Source organism: Mya arenaria, chromosome 4 (genome assembly GCF_026914265.1).
Source record: "Mya arenaria isolate MELC-2E11 chromosome 4, ASM2691426v1".
In the NCBI taxonomy this organism is placed as follows: Eukaryota; Metazoa; Mollusca; class Bivalvia; order Myida; family Myidae; genus Mya; species Mya arenaria.
In genome coordinates this window covers 70,546,547-70,572,194 of record NC_069125.1, presented here as the reverse complement: position 1 = coordinate 70,572,194, position 25,648 = coordinate 70,546,547, and the positions used below count along the sequence as shown (strand labels likewise).

Below are 25,648 nucleotides of genomic sequence, written 5' to 3'. Positions count from 1 at the left end.
TCAAATCCCTTTTTTCAGTCAAAAGGTTTTAACGTTGTCTTTATATGGAAATTCTTTACATCATTCTACATACCGTCCAATATGCAGGATTTTGAAAAGCATGTATATAATCATCAAGACTCGTAGAAATATACACTGCCGTCAAAGTTCTGTTCGAACATATGTCAGATAGTTGTTTAAAGTTTAAAGTCATCAATAGAAGGAATAAACGCAAAATTGTGTGTGTGTGTGTGTGTGTGTGCGTGTGTGCGTGCGTGCGTGCGTGCGTGTGTGCGTGTGTGCATGCGTGCGTGCGTGCGTGTGTGTTATCATTTTCATTTGCATATACATTTGTTTTGAAATTTGAACTGATATTTATAGTATTTGTTCCAGACGAAAAATAGCTAAATAATCATTTCAAGAGATTATTAAATAAATCAAAGTCCTTTATAAAATTCAGTACCACCTAAAATTCCACACTCGTAAGAACTGCTTTTTTACAACTCAACAGACCTGACCTTATATTTCGACTGTTTGCTCGCTGAGGTCTTAATCATAAGGAGTTTACATAAAAAATCTAACCATTACTGAGTTAACTGACATTTTGATTGTAAATGATTTTCCAGAGATCATGCAGAGAACAAGAATTGATTATATAAAAAAAATCTAAAAAAAAATCTACGGATATTTTTTCATAAGACAAAACGTTACAAAAGTCACGAAGTTGCTTACTGCTGTATCACCAACAGGAAAGGAATTAATTTTCTCTACATGGCAGTTACTCTTTGATTAAAACCACTTATCAAGAGCATGCTTCAACGTTTGAAGGCCCGCAGAGCATTTGATAGCCCGAATGTCAGAGTTGTCAAGGTAAATTCTAGTTAGCCCAACACGGAGAGGGGCAATTTCAAACGCAAACCAGCGTTGTCCGGTGACGAGCTCAATTTAGCAGCATCGTTAACAAGATTTATGAGCAAGTTAAACAAAATTCACAGGTTGTGCATGATTATTATTAAAATATTGCAGATACCACCAACCTACAGGGAAATGTATTTTCCTTGTCGGTCTTATATTGTGGAACAGTATTACACAACGTGACGAGTTTTATCTGATATATACAAGTATTGTAAAATATTAAAAGCACTTACGTGTTCGGTAAATCTTGTATGGACGACGGTATGAGGACATCCAATAATACCTGAAATTATTGAAAGTTTTCATACTGTGTTTTGATCGTAAACATTACACTCGTTATAATCCAGTTTAGAGACAACCTGTTCTAGATGTATACGACAGTTATTATGCACAAACATGGAGATGAAATTACGACTACAACTAAAGTATTTACCTTATAGAGTATGGAATCACATAGACCAACGATATCCGGCAAGAGACTGCAGGACAGCAAGTCGAGCAGATGTTCAGGCATTCCTTGCCAGAAATGGACCAGGAAATTCTGCACCTTAAATATACAGTACAAGTTAAAATATATTTCTTCTCCACCTTTAACGTACAGTACACCTTCAACATACCATTTATATCCACCTTTAACGTACAGTACACGTTCAACATACCATTTATATCCACCTTTAACGTACAGTACACGTTCAACATACCATTTGTATCCACCTTTAACGTACAGTACACGTTCAACATACCAGTTATCTCCACCTTTAACGTACAGTACACGTTCAATATACCATTTATATCCACCTTAAACGTACAGTACACCTTCAACATACCATTTGTATCCACCTTAAACGTACAGTACACCTTCAACATACCATTTATATCCACCTTTAACGTACAGTACACCTTCAACATACCATTTATATCCACCTTTAACGTACAGTACACGTTCAACATACATTTTATATCCACCTTTAACGTACAGTACACGTTCAACATACCATTTGTATCCACCTTTAACGTACAGCACACGTTCAACATACCATTTATCTCCACTTAAAACGTACAGCACACGTTCAACATGTCATTTATCTCCACTTAATACGCACAGCACACGTTCAACATACTATTTATCTCTACCTTAAACGCACAGCACACGTTCAACATACTATTTATTTCTACCTTAAACGTACAGTACACGTTCAACATACTATTTATTTCTACCTTAAACGTACAGTACACGTTCAACATACTATTTATCTCTACCTTAAACGTACAGTACACGTTCAACATACTATTTATCTCCACCTTAAACGTACAGTACACCTTCAACATACCATTTGTATCCACCTTTAACGTACAGTACACCTTCAACATACCATTTGTATCCACCTTTAACGTACAGCACACGTTCAACATACCATTTGTATCCACCTTTAACGTACAGCACACGTTCAACATACCATTTGTATCCACCTTTAACGTACAGCACACGTTCAACATACCATTTGTATCCACCTTTAACGTATAGCACACGTTCAACATACCATTTGTATCCACCTTTAACGTACATAACACGTTCAACATACCATTTGTATCCACCTTTAACGTACAGTACACCTTCAACATACCATTTGTATCCACCTTATACGTACAATACACGTTCAACATACCATTTGTATCCACCTTTAACGTACAGTACACCTTCAACATACCATTTATCGCCACCTCAAGCATTAAAACATATTGTTTATATTTGATAATGGCCACTTACCCAATAAATAAACAATTAACGAGTATTCAAGATATTCGTATAAACTAGTAACTGCTAATTTACAAACAAAACGTTTTAAATTATATGATTTTATATGTAGACCAGCGATGCATATTGAATTACCTCTTCAAAATTAGCACTAATGACCGTGTCTAGGATTCTCTGGCAGTGAGTTCTGTACATTATGATGAATGTGCGCATCTGAAAACAATATGTGATATAGTAAACATCATTTAGTGAAAGTTACAAATGAATACAATTCATGCAAATCACGAAATGGAAAATTTACAAATGAGTACAATTCGTGACAATCAAAGCCGAGCATGAACACACCTTTTCAAGCTCAGTTCCCGGGGGAAGAATCAGGTTTTCAGCCTTTGGGAATTCCGGTAATAATGTACCTGTCTTTGAATTCAGTGAATATTTTCGACTGGAACCCTTCAATAACAGTTACAAAGTAAGTAATATCTCAATATAAAAGCCATTCTGATAACGGGCATGATAAATGTGTTGTTATAAGTACACACATGACAATGTTTTACTTACATTGCCATTACTTTCATGAAACATTATTGCAAGTTATTTACACTTAAGTACAAATATGCATTTTTCTTTAATCTGAAAATTGATAAATATTTATATTTAAGTAAAAAAAAAACATAGTATTTGCACATGTAATTCTTTCATTCCGAGAGGATCAGCTTTGGTCTACACAAGTTTTAAGCTCATTGCTACCGTTCAAGAAAACAAGTATTTCATTCAAAGTAAAACATTCTTTGATGGAGATTTTATCTAGCACCGGGGGTATGCCTCCAAGGAAAGCTGACGATTACCAGGCCGTTTGTATTTGACATAATCTTATGTGATTTACATTAATCAAGGAATTATTGACAGTGGTGAAGGCTCCAGAAGGCCCTTAAGCCAGGCTGCTACACTGCTCAAAATAATTGTAGACTTTGTGCATTAATACATCTAGGAGAAGTATAGTCTGATCGGCGAACAACGTATTCAGCGGACATATCTTGCAAACCGGATAGGCTTGTCCGGTCAATTTATAAGTTCTGGGAAATTCCACATCGCACCCACGATACCAGATGAGTTACGCGCCATATAGCGACACATCTAATTTAATTTACTCTTTCGATTTTGAAAGTAGTGTTTTGACATTTAGATAAAGAGCAATGAAATATACAATTATACAAGTCTAATCGCGATTTTTTTAAGGGAATGTATTGGCGTTATGTCGTGACGTCAGTAATCAACGTCGCGCGCGTTTTTATTTCATTTTCGTGAAATGTACAAAATTGTTGAAAAAAGTTGTTGTACAAAATAGCTTATTGTATTGCTTAGAGTTTGTATTCAATCTGGATATATTCTGGGAATATTTACACTTGAACTTAGTATTTACACTGTATTTCCTGACGAAATGAATCAAAATAGTGTGTGTTTAATTTACATAACGATGGCTAGTTTCCTAAAAAAACATAATACAATTAAAGAGGCATTACGAAGCCTCCGCAACGATCCTTTCGCAATCTGCTTGGTCCCTTGATCATACAGTTTGATAAAGGCCGTTTGTTCAAATAACTGGTGCCCTCACCCAACACACTAGTAAGACGTGAAATACCAATTACAAACACAAGAGCTGCATTGTGTCCGTTGCTTTCTTGTTCAGTGTATGTCCTTCCCACAGTAATACCACCTGACTCATAATGTGATAACGATTGAGTTCTAAATACGGACTGTCTATTAATGTTTAAGCTCCAAATACCTCTGTCTTTAGCTTGATGCCAGAAAATCTGCAATGGAACAAACATTGAAACGTGAAAAATGATTGAATTAATATAGTGCATTGTTTTCTTGTGAAATACAAATTAAAGATATCCATGGTTAGAAATAAAAATGATTACAAAAGTTAATTACTAATTGAAAGTTTCTCGATTGTTTAAACAAAGCCAAGTACCATTTGTTTACTTGTAGAAGGTCATTTAACAGATTTTAAATGCATACCTTGTGAGTCCTTTCCCTGAATACACCGAGTGATAGTAGATAGATGATTCCTTGATACCGATCCCGTAGTAGTGATACCTTGAGGAAATAATATTATTTAAGGTATCCGAGGTACAATTATATGAATTCTGGAAGCCTGGTAATCAATAGTAGTATGGATCATTTGAACGGGTTTGGTGTGTAGAACAAGAATATTTGAAAAATTAATAGCTATTTTGGCCATGAAATATTTGGTGAATTACAGAACAAATACTGCGATCACGTCATCTATAGTGTACTTTCTGTCCTTTAGTTTACAATACCCTTATCAATTATCAAAGTTATATAAATTCAGCATAATATTGCTAATTGATACGATGAAAAAAAAACCTTATTCGTACACCAGACCACAAATCCATTTATATATGTATATCTAATAAAATACCAGCTGACTGTTGGCAAGTAAAAACATAGCTCAGTGATTTTAAAAAAGGTCGATATCTTGTATGAAGCTGTCAAAACCATATTAGGCTTTTGGCATGTTCATTTCAAGGACAAAATGGTCTTATTTATGTTTCATTAACTTGTTTCACAAACACTTTATATACTGACTTGGACTGGCCTCGCGTACCCAGGCGTCGAGTGGTCAACTTGGGAAATCGCTGTCGTATTATCTGGAATGTTAAACAAACATTTCTTGAATACAATTTTATTTTTATAGAATATTCATAAATGTTGTATTATGTTTTAATATAAGTGAAGTGCCAAGAACCTGCAATGTTGTATCAAAGGACTTTCCTCTCAAAGCAAATCACACTTTGGAAAAAAAAATTGTGAAGAGTGTTTAACATTATTCGTGAAGATGGTCATGCATGTAGAAATGAAGACCGAATAATACATCAGACCTTTCCAAATGTAGCTGCTCCTGCTGGTGTGAACTTCATCTTTTTACAAAAGTCCTGATAGTGTTGGTAGAGTACACAGCGAGGTAGGCACACTCCCTCTGCCCGCTCGTAGTTGTCTGACAACCTGCAACATACACAATGAATAACCCTGTATGTTATGGGTCCTGGTAGGGTTGGTAAAGCACACATCAAGGTATGCAAACAACCTCCCCCCGTTCACCGTCGTCTGAAAACCTGCAACATGCACTTTATACAAAACGGTAGTGTTGGTAAGGCATATAGCTAGGTAGGCACACTACCTCTACCCGCTCGCAGTTGTCTGACAACCTGCAACATCGCTTACAAGAATGTATGTTAATTGTTGGTCCTGGTAGTGTTGGTAAATATACAGCCAGACCGACTTACTCCTTACGCCTGCTCGCCGTTTTGACAACTTAAAAACAAATTGCACCTACATGGCAGGTAAGTGAGTTCTTGTCATGTTAGTTTGGTAAGCCTTACCTATTTCATTTATATCAGTGTGTTGCAAAATAAGACCCAAACACTACCTCTTTGTGAATTCATATCAAGTGCTAGCGTAAGAAATAAGTCTCTGCCGAACTCTTAATTCACACATTCAAACAAAACCTTTACTAGCTCTGATTTGTTCGTTATGGTGCTACCTATACGGTATGATATTATATCGACAATATTTTTAAATAATGTCGTTGCCGAACTTCTGCTTGACAACAGATAGTAACATGTTGTTGTTTTTAATAAAAGTCTCTGAAATGGAACTAAAGTCATTTTCCAGAGGAGCACTATATGTTGTTTGCTGGATTGAACAGGTTTGTTTTTGTTAACATGATAGCAAACATATACAGCAACAACACGACAAGTAGGTGGGTCTGTAGGCAGGGGACATACTGGTAGTCATAAGTTTCATGGTATATCAACATTAAATATTTATATTATATCCTCTCTGTGTATACAGTACATACAATTATTTTGTTTTGACTGATGCATTTCAACATTGAGTTCAATTTCTTCTTGAAAATACAGATGACATAGCCTCTTGACGACATTATATGTGTTTTTTATGTCAATTTCTTCTTGATAATACAGATGATATTGGCTCATGTCGGCATTATATGTGCTTCGTGTCAGAAAAATACCAATATCAGTGTTCCATGGCTGCATTTTATGTGATTCAATTGCTCTTGCTCTCTGCATCAGGATGTTATATCAAATGTTAAATGGCCTCTTCACTTTATGCGGCTTCCTCGTTCTCCAAATCATAGATTACCCCAGCTTCCTTTACACACGATTGGTTTTGTTGATGTGCAACGCAGAAAATATAGTATTAATTCCAATCACTTGCTATACATCTGTGCAAATCCATTAGGCATTGTCTGATCTTGACATGATAGGTTTTGCTATGTTTATTTGAGTGCATGATGTTCTATTTTAGCTTGTAAATTTCCCACTGAATATCGGACACTATTTCAGCAAAAAAGTCCCTCTTAACAGACATATTTGATTGACCGGTAAGCAACGATTAAATTTCCTCTATATAATATTAAATTCATCATTTGGCAAAAACGTTGTTGTCCTTCTCTCGTTCCAATACCTCTGATACACGAGATTGAATAATGGAGAAACTATGTCAAGAACACGAGAGACTGTTAAATAAATATATATTTGATTTTCTATTTCACCGTTTTGTAAAGTTGGTGCTTATATTCTTTGTTCAATGCATATTCATGTATATATTATTGAAAACACATGTGTATTCAATTACTTTGGAAACCACTACCACATGATGGTAAACATAACTATATAAGATACCTTATTTTTCAACTTTCAAGGCTCAAATGTACTCTATTGATCAGTTAAGAATTCTATATATCAGAAATACGAGTTTCTCTCAGGCAGTCTGAGAAGAGAAATTACTCAGGTTGAATAAACTGTCAGCTGCAAATGTTACAATGCCCTTGATTTTTGTCATAGGTGGAACCAAACTAATTTAACATCTAACTATAGTGTAGTCACTTCTGTGTATGACACATATACTTTCAGAACAATGAAGGATTGTTAAGTTATATACTGCCAGTACCATTGCATTGTTTGGTTAATCAAACATTATAATTATGAATTAAAATTCACGGTAAATGAATGTGAGATTTGTTTTATCAAAAAAACACTTTCGGTTTAATTGTTGAAAATATTTTAATTCGTAAATAACTCCCAGATTCTATCAACAAAGTAGTTTGCATTTACTGCTAAGGAAAGGGGAATGTGTCCCAGAAATGCATTAGTAGCGTTCGCGTAATATTTCTCGTCACTGGAGGAGTAGTCCCCATTCCAGCGCCCTGTGAGACTTGGCCGCCACCTGACATGTCCGCGATATAAATGATCATGTTTGTGTGCTCACCAATCTCTACACACGATTATTATCACCCGGGACTCTCTTATTGCAGTGTTTTCGGGGTGACCGTGGTATGTTTGAAACGTGTGATTATAAAGTGTTTTCGCTGCGATCAAAGATGAGTTTAAAACAAAGGAATATTAAATGAATGAATCACATACACCTGTCACAATTTATACCACAAAATGACCACCGAAGTACCCTCTAGACCTTCTGTTCCAGTATTTAAGTCTCCGTTCCACTAGTCTATTTCAATTAGAGGTTACCTTCCGCTTAAGATTCGATGCCATTTATAATGGGGGTTTTTTCATAGGATTAAGTGGTCGGGTGTTTAACATTGTATTCCTTTTGATCGTTTGATTTGTCAGCTGACTAAAAGCAAAGAATAAATTGTCCCCAAATCCGTAAACATATAGGGAGAAGTATTGCAGAAGTGCAGGAAATATAGTTACATATTTTAGGAACTAATAAACTTTCAAAACAATATCTCCTTGTTCTGACTCTTATAATTGTTTATTTAAAGAGTAACACTGGCACATCAATTGCATTCACATTCAATTTAAAACAAATTCGCCTACATATGGTGTCTGATATTTGAAATATGATTATCTCTATTCCACATTCACTCGTTTCCATAGCATTCAAAAGTAAATCGATACTATTTATTTGTCTATTTTCTTAAGAAAAATCATTTATCAGTATTATGAAATTTAGGAGTAAATTAAAGGATTATAAAGTGATAACATTCCTGAGTGGCTATCTCTGGGTAAGGCTAACTCAAATATTTGTACCGTTTATTTACGTGGTCTGACATTTACCTTCTGTGTCTATCTTCGCAGTGTTTTACGTAGGATCATAATTGAATCAGAGTAACATTTAGAGGCAAATCGCAGTTACTGCCATTAGTACATTATCATAACATATCGATCCCTACCATTTTCAAAATGTGACATTGTAATGAAATACTGAATAACATTAAATTTAACCACGAAGCCAAGGAGCCAAACAACCTAGATTTATGTAATGGTGGTATGGCACGAGTACCATGTTTATATTATGGTCATAATAAATAGACGGCACTATCGAGATGGAACGAGTACCTTTTAGTATGGTCACAATAAAAAGACGACACTATCGGGACAGCACATTTGCACAAGCCATTAATGTGGTTTTGCGCCGTCGGCTTTGATCATGGTGCGAAAACTGATGATACCACGTGGTTAAGACGGCACATGTAAACGAAAGTAGGTCGGACATTTTTCAGCTGAACGCTTAAGGTTTTCACTAATTTCTTTTCCCATGAAAGCAATGCAACAAAAGTAAACGAATGATAACTGCAAAGAGTTATGTAGGCACATCCTTACTAAAAACTATCCAGTACTGAACATGTATTGAACATGTGTGACAATTATGTTACTTTGGGCTGGGCTTAGTTTCTCACTTGGGCCACCGAATCATTCTTACTCTTGCCTACATATGAACCTAGTTTTGTGTTTGTTCACTTTACGCTTGGTTTTGTCGCATTGGCCATTTATGGGAAATTATTGTAAGTGAAAAACACTCGTGTCTGGCTGAAAAATGTCAAAAGTATATCAACATTCTGGTAACGTATGGCGTAAAATCACGTGGTATAAAGAGACATGTGGTTTACCGCTTTGAAATGATTCCATTCTCTAAACATAATGAATAAGATCTAAACGCCAATGTGCACAAAAATAACACAGGTTGTACCATAAAAAGACTATTGTTGTTTCAATTTTCTACATATTAATTGATATCGGGAATTCATCTTAGAAATAAGAACTTTTTCTAAAAATGATCGAGTTGAAGTTATTTTAATTCGAAGTAGATGAAAAAGTTCACATACATTTGTCTCAAAGCTAATCATTTATGCAATACACAAGTTTTAACTTTTTTGGGGCATCAATTGTTTACTATATATATATATATATATATATATATATATATATATATATATATATATATATATATATATATATATATATATATATATATATATATATATGTTGTCGTGCATATTTCAGTTCACAAATCCCATTTTCTGACTGAATGTGTTGTTGGCACGTACCGTATACCATCCTCTCCTCTCAATCAGCAGACAGATCTTTACTTCTGTTCTTTATAACACGTAAACCTTATAATAACAGACAATTATGTGATTTATTGTACATCACATAAAGAAAATTTCCATGTATTTGATAGAGAAAATAAGTTTTAATCTGTGACTTTAACTACTTGGAAATCTGATATCTTTGGAGATTCAATGGAAAATATAGATAAATCCGGTTCTTTCGTTTAATAATAAGAAGAAGAAAAAGTCGACGACGATGACGAACAAAAAGAAGAAGAAAAAGAAAATGAAGAAGAAAATGAAGAAGAAGAAAAATATAAAAAATACTACTACTACTACTACTACTACTACTAATAATAATAATAATACTAATAATTAATTAATGAGTATAATAATAATAATAATCATTATTATTATTATTATTATTATTATTATTATTATTATTATTATTATTATTATTATTACATGTATTATTATACTAATAATTATAACTATAATAATAATAATAATAATATTAATAATAATAATAATAATAATAATAATAATAATAATAATTGCAGTATTAATGGCATGTAACCATTAAATCATGTTGGAATAAAGTCATGTTTTGGGTTTCACGTAGAGAAACACTGAAGGTATACTTACCAGTGGAGTGTGAGTGCGACCTGGGACTGCCGGGGTGAGGCCTTGTCTGCGGATCTGCCGCCACCCGCTCTTCCCTCACCGTCTTCTGGCCAGTCTAAAACAATGAAAAATCAATTAACAAAAATGAGAGAGAGAGAGAGAGAGAAAGAGAGAGAGAGAGAGAGAGAGAGAGAGAGAGAGAGAGGAAGAGAGAGAGAAACGTTCATAGTGTAACTACAAAGTGTAGCTATTATGTTATAATTGAAATGTTTTTTCCACGTGCTGCATATAGCGGTGTGTCTCTCGTTCACGGTCACATGCGAACTTTAAATGAAGAAATATAACTTGTTTAAAACGTGTTTTCGTCCTAAAAATAACTGCCTTATCCTAGAGACAGCTGACAGTACCACAATGTGGTAAGAAAAACAAAGTCTTTAAGGCCTCGAATAAAATCATTAAGGCTTATAATTATTCTTCAAACGATAAAGAGAATTAACAACTAGTATATGCACTGCTATGTGATCCTATTTTATCTCTGGTACATTTATAACAAGTGGTATATTATCATAATGGTACGCTATGATTTCATTTCAAACGAGGATCAATCGGTTATTTTATTTTATTCCTTTTCGGTGAATCGTTTTAGAACAAAATATTACTTTGCTGGCCTTTGAGGATAGCATTAAGCATTGATTTAATTTGTGCGGATTTATTGTTGATATACGTATGTCAATTTGCATATTCACTAATATCTTGAGTCTACTTTTGAGACTTAGAGTTTTAATGTTGTTGTAAAAAAATGTTATTTAGGGGCAAAGATGGAAACAATTGCTGAATCTGTTACAAATAACTGGTTCTACAATCAGGCACACATCTTTTCTTAAAAATCGTTACATTTTCGATATTTTGTAACGTTTAAGAATTCAGATTTCTGAGCGTGAGTCCGAAACTTCAGACGCTAGTGAATACGGACCACGAATTATCACATACCAAAATGCAAGATTTAAGCTAAAAAACATAAGTTGGCCTTGATGGAACTGTGATTGGCATTTGGAGATATATATTCAGTCATTAGTTGAACAGAAGTTAGATATTTTATAACAACTTTAAGAACAGACTTAAATATTGAAGCTTTTTAGAATTAAACGACCTATTAAAACATTGGAAACAATGCAACAAACTTATTCTGGTTAGTATGTTTCTGTGACTAGTACAGTTGCAATACCTGTGTGTGGTTCGCATGAACTGAAGAACTGAAAATGCTTCCAGCCACCATAGTGCAATACACTGGCTTTACTCGTGCACCATTTGAAACCCTCTGCGTCTACCAAACCAGTGTGTGTACAGCACATAAACAATTGCGTCATAAATGCTAGGTCGAAAGACAATATTTTGCTTCGATTGAAGACTTTAAACAAAGATAACTATTATATTACTATTGCTTTACAATTTTATATGAAACAACTCAGTCTACGCGGTGTAACGCCGAATAACAGCATCGCCGCATAAACGGAATCGACCATGTTTATGCGACCCCATCTTGTAAGGAAGTGGTTTTGCATGTCTCTGAGTCTACCGACCGCATTGGTGTAAGGCGACCGCATTGGTGTAAGGCGACCGCGTTGGTGTAGTGCAGTGGATAGCAAGTTTCTGCGTCTACTGACCACATTGGTGTGTGGCGCCCGCTGGTGTAAGGCAGTAGATTTAAAAGTATGTAAGGCTGTAAGGCGACCGCGTGTTGTAAGGAAGTGGTTTTGCAAGTCTCTGCGTCTACCGGCCGCATTTGTGTAAGGCGATCGCATTGGTGTAGTGCAGTGGATTTGCAAGTCTCTGTGTCTACCGACCACATTGGTGTGTGGCGCCCGCTGGTGTAAGGCAGTGGATTTAAAAGTATCTGCGTCTCCGGACCACATAGGTGTAAGGCGACCGCGTGTTGTAAGGAAGTGGTTTTGCAAGTCTCTGCGTCTACCGGCCGCATTTGTGTAAGGCGATCGCATTGGTGTAAGGAAGTATTTTGCAAGTGTCTGCGTCTACCGACCACATTGGTGTAAGGCGACCGCATTGGTGTAGTGCAGTGGATTTGCAAGTCTCTGCGTCTACCGACCGCATTGTTGTAGTGTAGTGGATTTGCAAGTCTCTGCGTCTTTCGCCGCATTGATGTCAGGCAGTAGATTTGCAAGTCTCTGTGTCTACCGACCACATTGGTGTAAGGCGACCGTATTGGTGTAGTGCAGTGGATTTGCAAGTCTCTGCGTCTACCGACCGCATTGGTGTAAGGTGACCGCATTGGTGTAAGACAGTGGATTTACAAGTTTCTGCGTCTGCCGACCACATTGGTGTGTGGCGCCCGCTTGTGTAAGGCAGTGGTTTTGCAAGTATCTCCGTCTATCGACCACATCGATGTGTGGCGCCCGCTTGTGTAAGGCAGTGGTTTTGCAAGTATCTCCGTCTATCGACCACATCGATGTGTGGCGCCCGCTTGTGTAAGGCAGTGGTTTTGCAAGTATCTCCGTCTATCGACCGCATCGATGTTTATGTGCTTACATTTTTGCTATGCAGTGTTTTGCAACGGTCTGTGTCTTACAACCACAATGATGTAAGGCAATGGTTTCGCAAACCTCTATTTCTTCCAAGCGCAATTGCGTAAGACATTCTTTATGCTCATGCACCATTTGCAGCTCCCTGCATTTTCCAGACACTATTTATGACTCTTCCCTTTCTAATGCATTTTGATTCCCTTTTTGGCAATCAATGCCAATCATTAAAGTCAATGCATCTGACGTGACCTTAGTTTCTTTAGTGGGTGCATTGCATTAAGGCACCATTATACGGACTAAATTGGATTCAGTTTTATTCCTATGATATCCGCTTTACGACAAAAACAGAAGCCTACCGACATATGTTTCAAAGTTAACATCGGTAAAAATTGTTGTAGTATTTTGCGGAGTTGTCTTCATGTTGTTTGCTCCAACCATGACAATAGAACACAAAGCTCTAATTAAACGCCTTAAGTTAAGTTTAATATCAGTTGAGCATAGTACAATATGTTATATATAACATTAAATGATTTCAATGCCATTGAGACAGACTCAAGAATGTTTTAATTATGAAATATGCAAAGCATGAAACTCAGATGTAATGATATCAATGTTTTAATAATGTTGATAAAATTTGGTATTGATCAAAATTCCACACACGTAAGAGATGATAAGCGTAAATCATATCGCATGTTTGTGTTATGTGTCACCAGTCCCACGCTGGGTCGAGGATAATGAAGAGGTTAGGAGTGGGTAACCTGTCCTCACAAACCAGCATGGAAACAACTGTAACTTGGCTTAAATACTCTCAAGGACCACGATCATGTTGACCAGTATAAAGAGTTACTGGTTTATTAGGAGTGAAAGCCGGGCAGAAGAAAATGACAATGTAAATCATAATTATACAGTTTGATAGAAGCACGAAAGCATGTCTATCGGAGCAAGCAAATACTAATCTATATATGCTTATAAAAATGAGAAATGTCCGTAAGTCATTAAAACGTGCCTGTTTAACGCAAATAAATCAGGCTTGGGGATATGCGTTGTCACAAAGATCGCGCAAGTAACTAACATCACGTATACGTTGGTAATACTCCAACGATCATTCAAGACTAGCCAAGGCATGTGAAAGACCTACCAAGGGTTTAAAATGTTTCCGCATTCTTGATTGCTGGGTATTTTGCAAGTGAAGGTGTGAAAAGAGACGAGATACACAATGGCCACTAGGAAACGGAAAGGTTGCCCGAAATGGCATTCCATCAAGGAGAGTCGGTGTTGTCGGTGAAGCAGCGTTAACCAAATATGTAAGGCACTAACTGCGGGTCTGTAATTTACTGGTCTGGTGTCTTTGCACGCTGCAGCTTAACATAAATCATGTTAAACGCAACCTTTAACTTGTCACTTTTTTGGTATTGAAATAAGCTGGGAACATTTCTAAGAACTGCCCACAAATGTTTTTTTCTTCTAACACTGATATAATAAAATTATAGTCGTAGATACACAAAGAGCTATGTAATATACTGTATTCTTACTAAATGTGAGGCTAGAAGTACCGCCTTCAAAAGCTTAAAATAAAGGTTGTTTCCTTCGAAAACCATTTTCATAAGCAAAACGTTTGTAAATTTATAATTTATGCATTGCCACTTACGTATATCAATGCATAAAATCGCACTTTAACGAAAATAATTAAGCATCAGAATACAGAGCAGCATGAACAAATATGGCGGAATACAATTCTAGATGACATGTTCAAATTTGCCTCGGGTTGGGAAATAAAGCGAAACACATATCATTAGTTTACTCAGATTGAGTCAGGCAGCAAAAGTTCTTATTGAACGCGTTTTTTAGAAAAGCGTGAATGATATGTAAACTCGCTCTTTTAAAGGATTGTATATTCTTACATGCTTCGTAATATACGTGTATGCGAGTAGTGTGGTTGATGCTCTACCACTTACTTCTGTTACAATACAACCGGAACACCTCGGCCAATATTCAACAGGAATTGAAACTTGCCGGAGATGGCCGAGTTGTTACGATTGTGTAACAATAGTACAAACTAACTATAGATTCAAGGTTGAGAATGGTTATTTCAGTATGAAGTATTTCGGCGAACGTTTGTGAGCAAAGTACAAAATTGCCTCTTAATCATAAAATAATTTAAAATCATTGAATGTATATTTGATATTAAAAGATGAAATTTTCTCTGAGCATGCAATGTTAATCTCATATGGAGATGTCGAAATAATGCAGTAATAATCTCATATAGAGATATCCGAATCCTGCAGTGATAATCTCATATAGAGATATCCGAATCCTGCATTGATAATCTCATATAGAGATATCCGAATCCTGCAGTGATAATCTCATATAGAGATATCCGAATCCTGCAGTGATAATCTCATATAGAAATATCCGAATGCTGCAGTGATAATCTCATATAGAGATATCCGAATCCTGCAGTGATAATCTCATTTTGAGATGTCCGAATCCTACAGTGAAATTCTCATATTGAGATGTCCGAATCCTGCAGTGATAATCTCATTATTATTGCAATGTCCAAATCAAGCAGTATTATTCTAATATTGTAATGTCCGAATATCGATCTTGTCAGATATTGAAGTAATAATATAAGTAAGCAAACAAGAAAATTACTCAATGCTTTAAATGCAAAAAAATAGAAATCGCAACAATTTTGTATCAGTTAAAACACATTTTTATTTATAACTAAAAAGAAATGAGAAAAAAACGTCTTTGCTAATAGAATTATATTTTATCAATAATTTTCGCTCGACTAATGTTACAATTTTGCAGTAGAAATGACAATGGCAAACTCACAATGATGGTACAGTATCTATGATTACAGACTTTAGTGATCATTTGCATTGTAAAGGAAATGTGTTGTTTTCTTCGGATAATCTTATTTTTGCCCCAACTCAGAATGAGAGGCTAGAGAGGAATAATTGGGAGAGAGGAAGGAGAGAAAGGAAGAACAATGATAATTAAGTATTAGTTGGCGAAAGAAAGTGGTAACAGAGGCATAATTGAGGTTTGAGGGGGATAAGATCGAGGAAACTTGCTAAGTGTATGGATAGAGAAGCAGAGTTGGAGAAAGACGTGAAATGTAGCGTTAATGTATATGGTATGAGAAGAACATCCATGTTGGAAAGTGTTTTCTTTGTTTTCTTCTACAAATTAATTCCCGTATCTGATCGTTAACAAGTAGGCGGAGATTAACCGTGTTTTAACTTACGTGCAGATAAACATTATTGAACGTTGCGCTTGACAACATGATACAAAACGGTAACTCCACCCATGACCCATGTAATTGTAATTTTACATTAACTCATGAATGTAGCGTGTGCAGGCACTGTTATTAATCAATATGAAGTAAGGAAACATAAAGATGAATGGCAGGCAATACGTAATGGGCGAGAGTGGATACGAAGTACAAGGTGACCGTTTATAAAAGTATGGGTGATGAAATACAGTCAGACAGATCTCGTAATGTACGAAGGTGGCCTCAATGACCAATGAACGATTGGAGAGTTAAAGGATAACGTACCATATACGAACACACGTACTAGCGTAGGCTTTGTGAACTGGGCTCTAAAACTAGCACCGCTAGTTCCGTTCAAATTTCCAGGCAATAATAAAAAATGGGGATCTAAATGAAAGATTTGTTGTTATATAATTATAAGGTAAACGAGTATTCGATGTGCATTTGGTGTTCGCATATATACCCTATTTACTGCAGCTCCATATCGTATAGAGCAGATCTGACGGTGAATACATTTATTTTCGTAGAGAGTACATTTTGTATTTTGTCCATCTACATGATTTGGTAAAGTCGTCTATTTTTCATAGATCGCTCTGCCCTCCGCGCATGTGCGAAATAACTGTTTGACAGTAAAGGTACCGTTTTCTGGAGGCAGTTGTGAAGTTTATGCCATGAACCCGAATTTGAATTAGATTTATAATCAGCTATCAAATCGTATTGACATCTATTCAGTGCACAATTAAAATATTATTTGCGACAATATTCAAAAACAAATATCTTATTGACATTTTTCTTTTAGAATGCTCTTTACAGTATACAACCAATCAAGCAAAGTCAGTACCAAAATGTGCAATCTTTTGTTGATCATTATAAAATAAAATAAAAACTTAAAGAGGTCACCCCAGTTAAGTTCTGTACGATGCAAACATACCTTACCTCAGGTAATTCTAATAACCTAAATATCAACATTGTGTTGATTTGTAAACGAAAAGTATTGACTTCAATCTTGGTTCAAACACCAAAGAAGTTATAATTCATTTTTCCGACCTACAGAAAATGGTACGAGCTTTCCCAGCCTGCGGCCTACGGCTCGCTCCATTTTCTGTAGATCGCCAAAATGAACTCAAACATATGCATACACTTATTGTGGCGCTATATCAATTTCTGTGGAAGTAAGAAAATGTGTAAATGTTCAAAAATTCACATAATGCCAACATGACATTATATCCGAGGTTTAAAGATTTATCATGTACTAAAATTCTGTTAAAATCCTGTCACAAACGATTTTAGGGTTTTATTGGTAGTAGTAACTTGCGGTTATTCCTCAGTCTTCTAGACACATATTCTATAAATCCTTCTGTTTTATACAGTTCAGAGTGTCAGTACTATAATTGCATAGTACCTTTGGTGGTGTCCACACGGTTGTCCATGGGCAGATGATATCTATATCATGTCGTCTAGTAATTAGTGTGTATGGTGTTTGGGCTTTATTCACTATTGTCTTGAATAACGCTGGTTATTAACTTATTATTAATATTCACAGTGCCGTAGCCAGACTTAAAAAACACCGAGGCAGAACGGTCTATGGGGGTCCGGGTGCATGCCCCCCCCCCCCGCCCCGGATTTTTGCAAGAAGCGATTTCTTGCATTCTGGAGTATCTTTGTTAGATGGTTTGTGTACATTAAGGCAAATGGAGTAAGTCGAAAAAGTTATTTTAAGAGCTATAGAAATTGTTATATGCCCAAAAAAACACCGAGGCAAGTGCCTCGGTGTGCCTCAGTGTAGCTACGGCACTGATTCATATGGATTGTGGTGATTTGTATTATGTGTGCCTGCCTTGTAGATTGGTCCTTGGTCCTTGTGTCATTGAACAGGATGACTGTTAGCTTAAGGACTAATTTTCTTGTAGTTACAATTGTATTAGTTCTATACCGTTCCGTTTGTCTCGGGGTCTGGGGGTAAATATGAGAATAGTTACCGATGTATGACTCGGGTGTTCAAGTTCTATACCGTTCTGTTTGTCTCGGGGTTTGGGGGTAAATATGCGAATAGTTACCGATGTATGACTCGGGTGTTCAAGTTCTCTACCGTTCCGTTTGTCTCGGGGTTTGGGGGTAAATATGAGAATAGTTACCGATGTATGACTCGGGTGTTCAAGTTCTATACCGTTCCGTTTGTCTCGGGGTTTGGGGGTAAATATGAGAATAGTTACCGATGTATGACTCGGGTGTTCAAGTTCTCTACCGTTCCGTTTGTCTCGGGGTTTTGGGGTAAATATGAGAATAGTTACCGATGTATGACTCGGGTGTTCAAGTTCTATTCCGTTCTGTTTGTCTCGGGGTTTGGGGGTAAATATGCGAATAGTTACCGATGTATGACTCGGGTGTTCAAGTTCTCTACCGTTCCGTTTGTCTCGGGGTTCGGGGGTAAATATGAGAATAGTTACCGATGTATGACTCGGGTGTTCAAGTTCTCTACCGTTCTGTTTGTCTCGGGGTCTGGGGGTAAATATGAGAATAGTTACCGATGTATGACTCGGGTGTTCAAGTTCTATACCGGTCCGTTTTTCTCGGGGTCTGGGGGTAAATATGAGAATAGTTACCGATGTATGACTCGGGTGTTCAAGTTCTCTACCGTTCTGTTTGTCTCGGGGTTTTGGGGTAAATATGAGAATAGTTACCGATGTATGACTCGGGTGTTCAAGTTCTATACCGTTCTGTTTGTCTCGGGGTTTGGGGGTAAATATGCGAATAGTTACCGATGTATGACTCGGGTGTTCAAGTTCTATACCGTTCTGTTTGTCTCGGGGTTTGGGGGTAAATATGAGAATAGTTACCGATGTATGACTCGGGTGTTCAAGTTCTATACCGTTCTGTTTGTCTTGGGGTCTGGGGGTAAATATGAGAATAGTTACCGATGTATGACTCGGGTGTTCAAGTTCTCTACCGTTCTGTTTGTCTCGGGGTTTTGGGGTAAATATGAGAATAGTTACCGATGTATGACTCGGGTGTTCAAGTTCTATACCGTTCTGTTTGTCTCGGGGTCTGGGGGTAAATATAAATTAGTTACCGATGTATGACTCGGGTGTTCAAGTTCTATACCGTTCCGTTTGTCTCGGGGTCTGGGGGTAAATATGAGAATAGTTACCGATGTATGACTCGGGTGTTCAAGTTCAATACCGTTCCGTTTGTCTCGGGGTCTGGGGGTAAATATGAGAATAGTTACCGATGTATGACTCGGGTGTTCAAGTTCTATACCGTTCTGTTTGTCTCGGGGTCTGGGGGTAAATATGAGAATAGTTACCGATGTATGACTCGGGTGTTCAAGTTCTATACCGTTCTGTTTGTCTCGGGGTCTGGGGGTAAATATGAGAATAGTTACCGATGTATGACTCGGGTGTTCAAGTTCTATACCGTTCTGTTTGTCTCGGGGTTTGGGGGTAAATATGAGAATAGTTGGCAGTTATGTTGGCAGTTACTTATCACGTTTGGGTTTTATAAAAGTTTTATTCGATCTGTATGGTTTACAAAATATGGTCTTGGTATAAAGTAGAAGGGTAAAAGAAAAAGCTCCAATGTATATTTACTTTCAGTGACATTAGTTTAAATAATCTACCTCTTGCGCCGAACGAAAATCGATCTGGCCCTTCCCTGTAGATTCTTAAAATACAGAATTGATTCTTTCTCATTATTTGGATAATGGCAGTTACTTAGTTTCGGAAATAATATAACCAGAAATGAGATTTATTTTTCATGGAGCCTGTGTGTAATAACGTTAGTGCTGGAACGAGCAACAATATCCGCCAGACATAACAACAAAAAAACTCATCTATCTTATCATTTCATCTGTATTATATGCATTTATGACATTTCCGGAAAATGCAACGTCCAAAATGAGGAAATAATGTTTCCTCTCTAATGGAAAATGGAAAGGTTACCCTTCTTTCCTTGTTTTAAAGCTGCACTCTCACAGATTAAAGTGACACTCTTATTCAAAATCAATTCTAACACAAGTAAAACAAACATAAGTTTTGAGTGATACACCCTCAATTACTTACTAAATAATGCATTTATGGAAAATATTAATTTAAATACTACTAACAATATTATAACTCTGTTTTTAATAGCTGAAAACGCAAAAATATTAAATGAGTGGTGAATGCTAAAATATTTACTGTGATCTACTATGGTCTCAGAAGGTAGAAATACCGTATTTGCTGCACATTTCTTTCAAATTAAACTCGTTATCCTTCATAAGAACCATTGTTTAGGACATTTATTCATCTTTTTTGGTATATTAAAGCAATAAATAATTGTATTAATTGTGGTAAATCTTTTTTGAAAATAAGAGTGCATCTTTAATAGTTTTGACATTTTTTTTAAATTCTGTCTTATTTGGCATCAATGCTTTCAATTCAGTCATATTAGATAAGTCACAATAAAAGAGTTCTCAACTGTTCGAAAAAAACAGCCGAAAATTTTCTTAATGCGTTAGTAACGCTTTTAACCATAAAACATCAATTTTCGACCATGGATATGAAAACATGCCATATAATCCTTAGTCAGTTAATCTAATCCTAAGCATTCTTATGTCACTGGTGTCCAGATATTTACGCAAAAAATGACTCATTCCAAGACAAAAAATATATATGAAGTTGTCAAAACGATCAATCTGTGGGAGTGCAGCTTTAAGGGTGCGAAGAAAATCTTGGTCATTTTAGAACAGAACAGAACTCCACACATATCGTCACAGATACACATTTATGAAGTAGACTCTGATAGTCCATGATCATTTTTCATTAGTAAACATTTGCTTGACGCTTTTAAGTTTTATAACTTGTCGAGAATCTTTACAGTAACATAATTAGTAGCAAATATTCAAACTCGTTGTCAGAAAAATATTACGATCCGATCCGTTTACAACTATTTAACAGTTGGTATTTAAACATTTAATAATCATGTATGTAAAGTAATGCAATTCTTTCTCTGAGCAAATGCGTTATGCATGAAAATAGAAAGATTCTTGAACAAACCCAGTAAAATCAAAACCACTGTTCTGTATTCAACAATTATATGGTTTGATACATATTTGGATGAGTATGATATCATCGTAGACTATATTTAGATCTAATAATTGTAAAAAGGCTGCATTCAATAAAAAATGATATTCGTCTTCAAAGTCTTTACAATGTTGGCAAATTCTTTGTTGCAATACTGTATTATTCCACCTACCAGCTTTTATATTGAACCGATGCGACGTGATCTGAACCGGCTTTAAGCAATTCTGAATGGCAGAACATTGACACACTTAAGGTAAGGGTTGAATTCAAAATCAGAAATGTTTCTTTAAAAAAACGATCTTAAAGAGTCTGACAATCTGCCGTTTGACTTTTCAACATAAACCTCTCGTGTTGTCTTTGCTTCGAAAATGACATAAAACCCATATTACTCGTGGCAATATTGTTTCAACATGAAGCGCTCAGTTGTTTTATTTGGAAAATTTACATCATCGAGCATTACGTTGTATATGATTCTTGCAAATTTGGCATTTGGAAACCTTAAAACTTTAAGCCTGTACATGTATTTGGTAATATTGATAATGGAATGCGACAGTAAATCTACTCTGCCCGTCTCTGCATGTACAAAGTCGTTTCGTGTTGTTGTTTTAAACGAGAGTACACATTTTTTTTATCAATTGGGTTTGTATCCTTTCAATTGGCAATCGTTTTGAAAATACCCAAACTTCTGAACCACTAAATAATATAGGCCTAATAAGTTTGTCAAAAGTTTCAATTTATATTCAGGTGTTATATTAGTAAATTTATTCAAGTATTTTCTCTGCTTATAAATGCCTTATGTGCTTGACCAGATTGCGTTTTGGTAGCATGCATAAGTGATTCATCTGAGCTAAAAACTGTACCTAAATATGTAAATTTATTGCCAACCTCCAATGGTGATGCCTGATAGACAAAATGAAGATTTAAAGGTAATCTACACCCTTTCATAAAGACCAGACTCTTAGTTTTGCCTTTATTAACCTTAAGTTTCAACCTGTACACTATTCTAATATATTATTAGATGTTAGTGGCATGCCGTTGTTCGGGCGGGCGATCGAGTTGATGGCTTTGCGTGTGTCCCACAGGTGAATACGTAAATAAAAGGGTAAAATAAGAGTAATAACAATAAATAAAAATAATGTAACTATCCGCTGTAGGCGGATGTGCGTTCATGGTATAACATTCCGTTATAGACGGAAGTACGTCCGTAGTACATTGATGTACGTGTTAGGTAATATGCACATAAGCAAAGCCCGGGCTCCGTCTGGATTAAGAATTTACTGTATATAAAGACCAGGGTTTGAGCATTGAAAGGGATATGTTGCGTCTTTGACATGTTTAGAACGTTCACAAAATACCAGCATGGATATGATGCTTAGCTTTAGTTTAGACAACCGATTTCGTATAAAAAAATCGTTTACGAATATCTTACTCGGAATTGCAAGAGGGCTTTTTGTAGATCGAGGTCACTTCTTTTCAAATTTGAATAATGGTTCCCCGTCAAAGCCATTCTATATGGTTTACATAGTGTCTGAATGGGCTGGTTGCTCACAAATTTGTTAATATCAAAAAATAAAAACGACAAATAGTTGTTAATTTTTTAACGTGAAGTATTTGATGGTGTGCTCATTTAGATATAAACAAGTACAGGTGAAGCAGGTGTCTCTACTCTTATTAAAATACAGCAGATCACACGTGTATCCATACAATGCAGCAGATCACACGTGTATCCATAAAACTTCCAGGGCAGTAACGATTTGAATGTTAAACACGATGACGTTAACAACGTTATTAACTTTATCAAAGTTCTCCACAATCTTAATTGTGCTTTCCGTGGTCAGTTTCACAGTTTCTAAAGATTGAAAAAAAAATCCGCCAAATATCTTGGGTATGGGGTGGCGTATTGAAATGGAAGTTAGAATCTGAAACGTTCATTTGGTACGGGAAAGTTCACTGTTTGCTTTAAATAGATAAACGGTTTCCGAAAAGGAAATTTAAGGAAAGCTTATTTAGAATGGCATTAGTTTTTATAGCGTTATTTGAGTTAATGTTATAAAAGAGTCGCAATAGTTGTTGTGTTCAATTATGTGGAGTGATATATTTTCTGGCCAATACAAAAAAGAGTAATGTTACACACATGAAAAAAACGCAATGTATGTATTAAACTGGTAACAATGTGTACTTATTTATTTATATACTTATTTATTCATCTTGTATGAACATAGTTTAAGGTTCATAATTTTATACTCATTTATTAATTGAAAGCTTTTATTATTATTAATTTTATTATCCATTCATTCATTTTGATCTTTTTATAATCTTCACCATAATTTAACCATAAACCCACTATTTAACTTGGTATCCACTGTTCATAATCACAAAGCACACGTGCATAGATATTTTCTGGTTTTAAACTTCCCGGTGACTGCATGTCTATTATGTTTCACTATTTTTAAGGAAAATTTCGATTTAATCCTAGTTGATGTGATATGTGAGGTTGGAGACTTCCTCCTTTGATCGCAGGTACAGCAATCTTAGAGTCAAGGTCGAATTTAAGTCATTCTATTCAGCAATATGCAACTCAAGCACAGAAGAAATTATTATTCATGTACATGTACATATACCATGCGTATTTGTGTCATAAACTAAGTGTGAACGAGCATTTTTCCGACAAAAAATAAGCGTATGAAATATAATATAACACTTACCGGTTTCATCTATATCAGTTTGTTGATTCGGTGGTTGGTGATCAGCTGTATCCAATGCGTTGGTGGTAAACGCGCCGTCTCCCACTCGTTCCCTTGGGGCCGGCGGGCACCCCCGAGACCCCTCGTCTCGCGTCGTCCACACGGGTGTTTCGTACCCGGCCTGGTAACCGGCTCCCGTACCGGGGATGTCATAATAGGAGTCTGGAATCACAGGCGGAAGATGGAGGCTTAGCGTATCCATGAAAACAACACAAAATATTCAGCAACACTCACGAAGATATAGCGTATTTCTTGTTGTCGTGCTATTCTGTCATATATTCATGACAAAGTGCAGTGTGTATATGGAATGGACGGAACTTGTGACATTAACTCTAAAAACATAGCAAGAGCAATTTGAATGATAAAACTAATATTTGAATTCACTCTAAGTGGGAAGTATGGGAAACGTTATCACAAAATAAGCAAAGATGTTCAACAGTGTCACGTTTATGTTGACAGACGTTTTAAAAAGGCCAAAACAAACAAAGATAACGCAACACTCCGCCTTAACTCAAAGCCAGCCAATTAGATAAAAGGATTTGGTCGCACATTAATAGACACCGAATCGATTTATAATTTATTTCAAAATAATGTCTATCATGAACATAAACATCATATTGATAATAATCATAAATTCCAATATAAAAAGTTCTGCCAAAAAATTCTTAAACGGACGTCTTTTGATTTATTTTATTAAAATGAAAATGGTTCATTCAGGTGAATTATTTTCATCCTTTTTTCCAATACTTCATTAAAAGCTCACTTGGCGCTCGCAGAGGTCGCCCCTCTACACCCCCTATAGTACATGATAGTAAAGCTATAAGCTCTATAAGAGCTTCCAACGAGCTTCATTCATAATCGTTGATATTTCAAAAAAAAATCTTCTATTTCTACTTCGTTACTGCCTATGGCATAAGAGCATCGCAGGTATACAAGTGATGTCATCAAGGTCGAAAAGCCTTATAAAGTGGCATTCCTACAATCAAAATTTAAAACACACACATCGACATGTGCTGCTTAGGCTGTGCATGTCTGCAGGGCGGTACTGAAGCCGTCTACAGAGGTGATCGGCACTGTAGGTTTGGGGGGAGCTTAAGTTCCACTCTCTTATGATCTATAGGCAGGAAGCCATTATTGTACTGTTCGTAGTAGTATTTTGTATATTATCATACCATCAACTATCGTATGTGGGTGAAAGGAAACATACTTACACGGACAATGAACAATTTATGAAGTCAAATTAAAATTAAGGAGTCGGTAATTCGTCAACCTTCTGATAGACTGTGTACCGTAAGGGTTTAACCAATAATTGTTGTCTGCCACCATGTTCCGGCGTTATTTCCCTTGGAAA

At 36.0% G+C, this 25,648-nt stretch overlaps 1 protein-coding gene across 1 annotated transcript in view; it reads right to left on the bottom strand.

Annotated features, from left to right (window-relative positions):
• Positions 1-24,499, bottom strand: part of LOC128231051 (DNA-binding protein RFX6-like) — a 31,686-nt gene extending 7,187 nt beyond the window's left edge. The window contains exons 1-10 of the mRNA XM_052943471.1: positions 24,259-24,499; positions 10,701-10,794; positions 5,557-5,680; positions 5,264-5,325; positions 4,673-4,750; positions 4,434-4,461; positions 2,996-3,100; positions 2,786-2,863; positions 1,328-1,441; positions 1,128-1,177 (exon numbers count right to left, since the gene is read on the bottom strand). Coding sequence (XP_052799431.1) covers positions 1,128-1,177; positions 1,328-1,441; positions 2,786-2,863; positions 2,996-3,100; positions 4,434-4,461; positions 4,673-4,750; positions 5,264-5,325; positions 5,557-5,680; positions 10,701-10,794; positions 24,259-24,499 — 974 coding nt within the window. The remainder of the gene's footprint in view (positions 1-1,127; positions 1,178-1,327; positions 1,442-2,785; positions 2,864-2,995; positions 3,101-4,433; positions 4,462-4,672; positions 4,751-5,263; positions 5,326-5,556; positions 5,681-10,700; positions 10,795-24,258) is intronic.
• Positions 24,500-25,648: the final 1,149 nt, after the last annotated feature.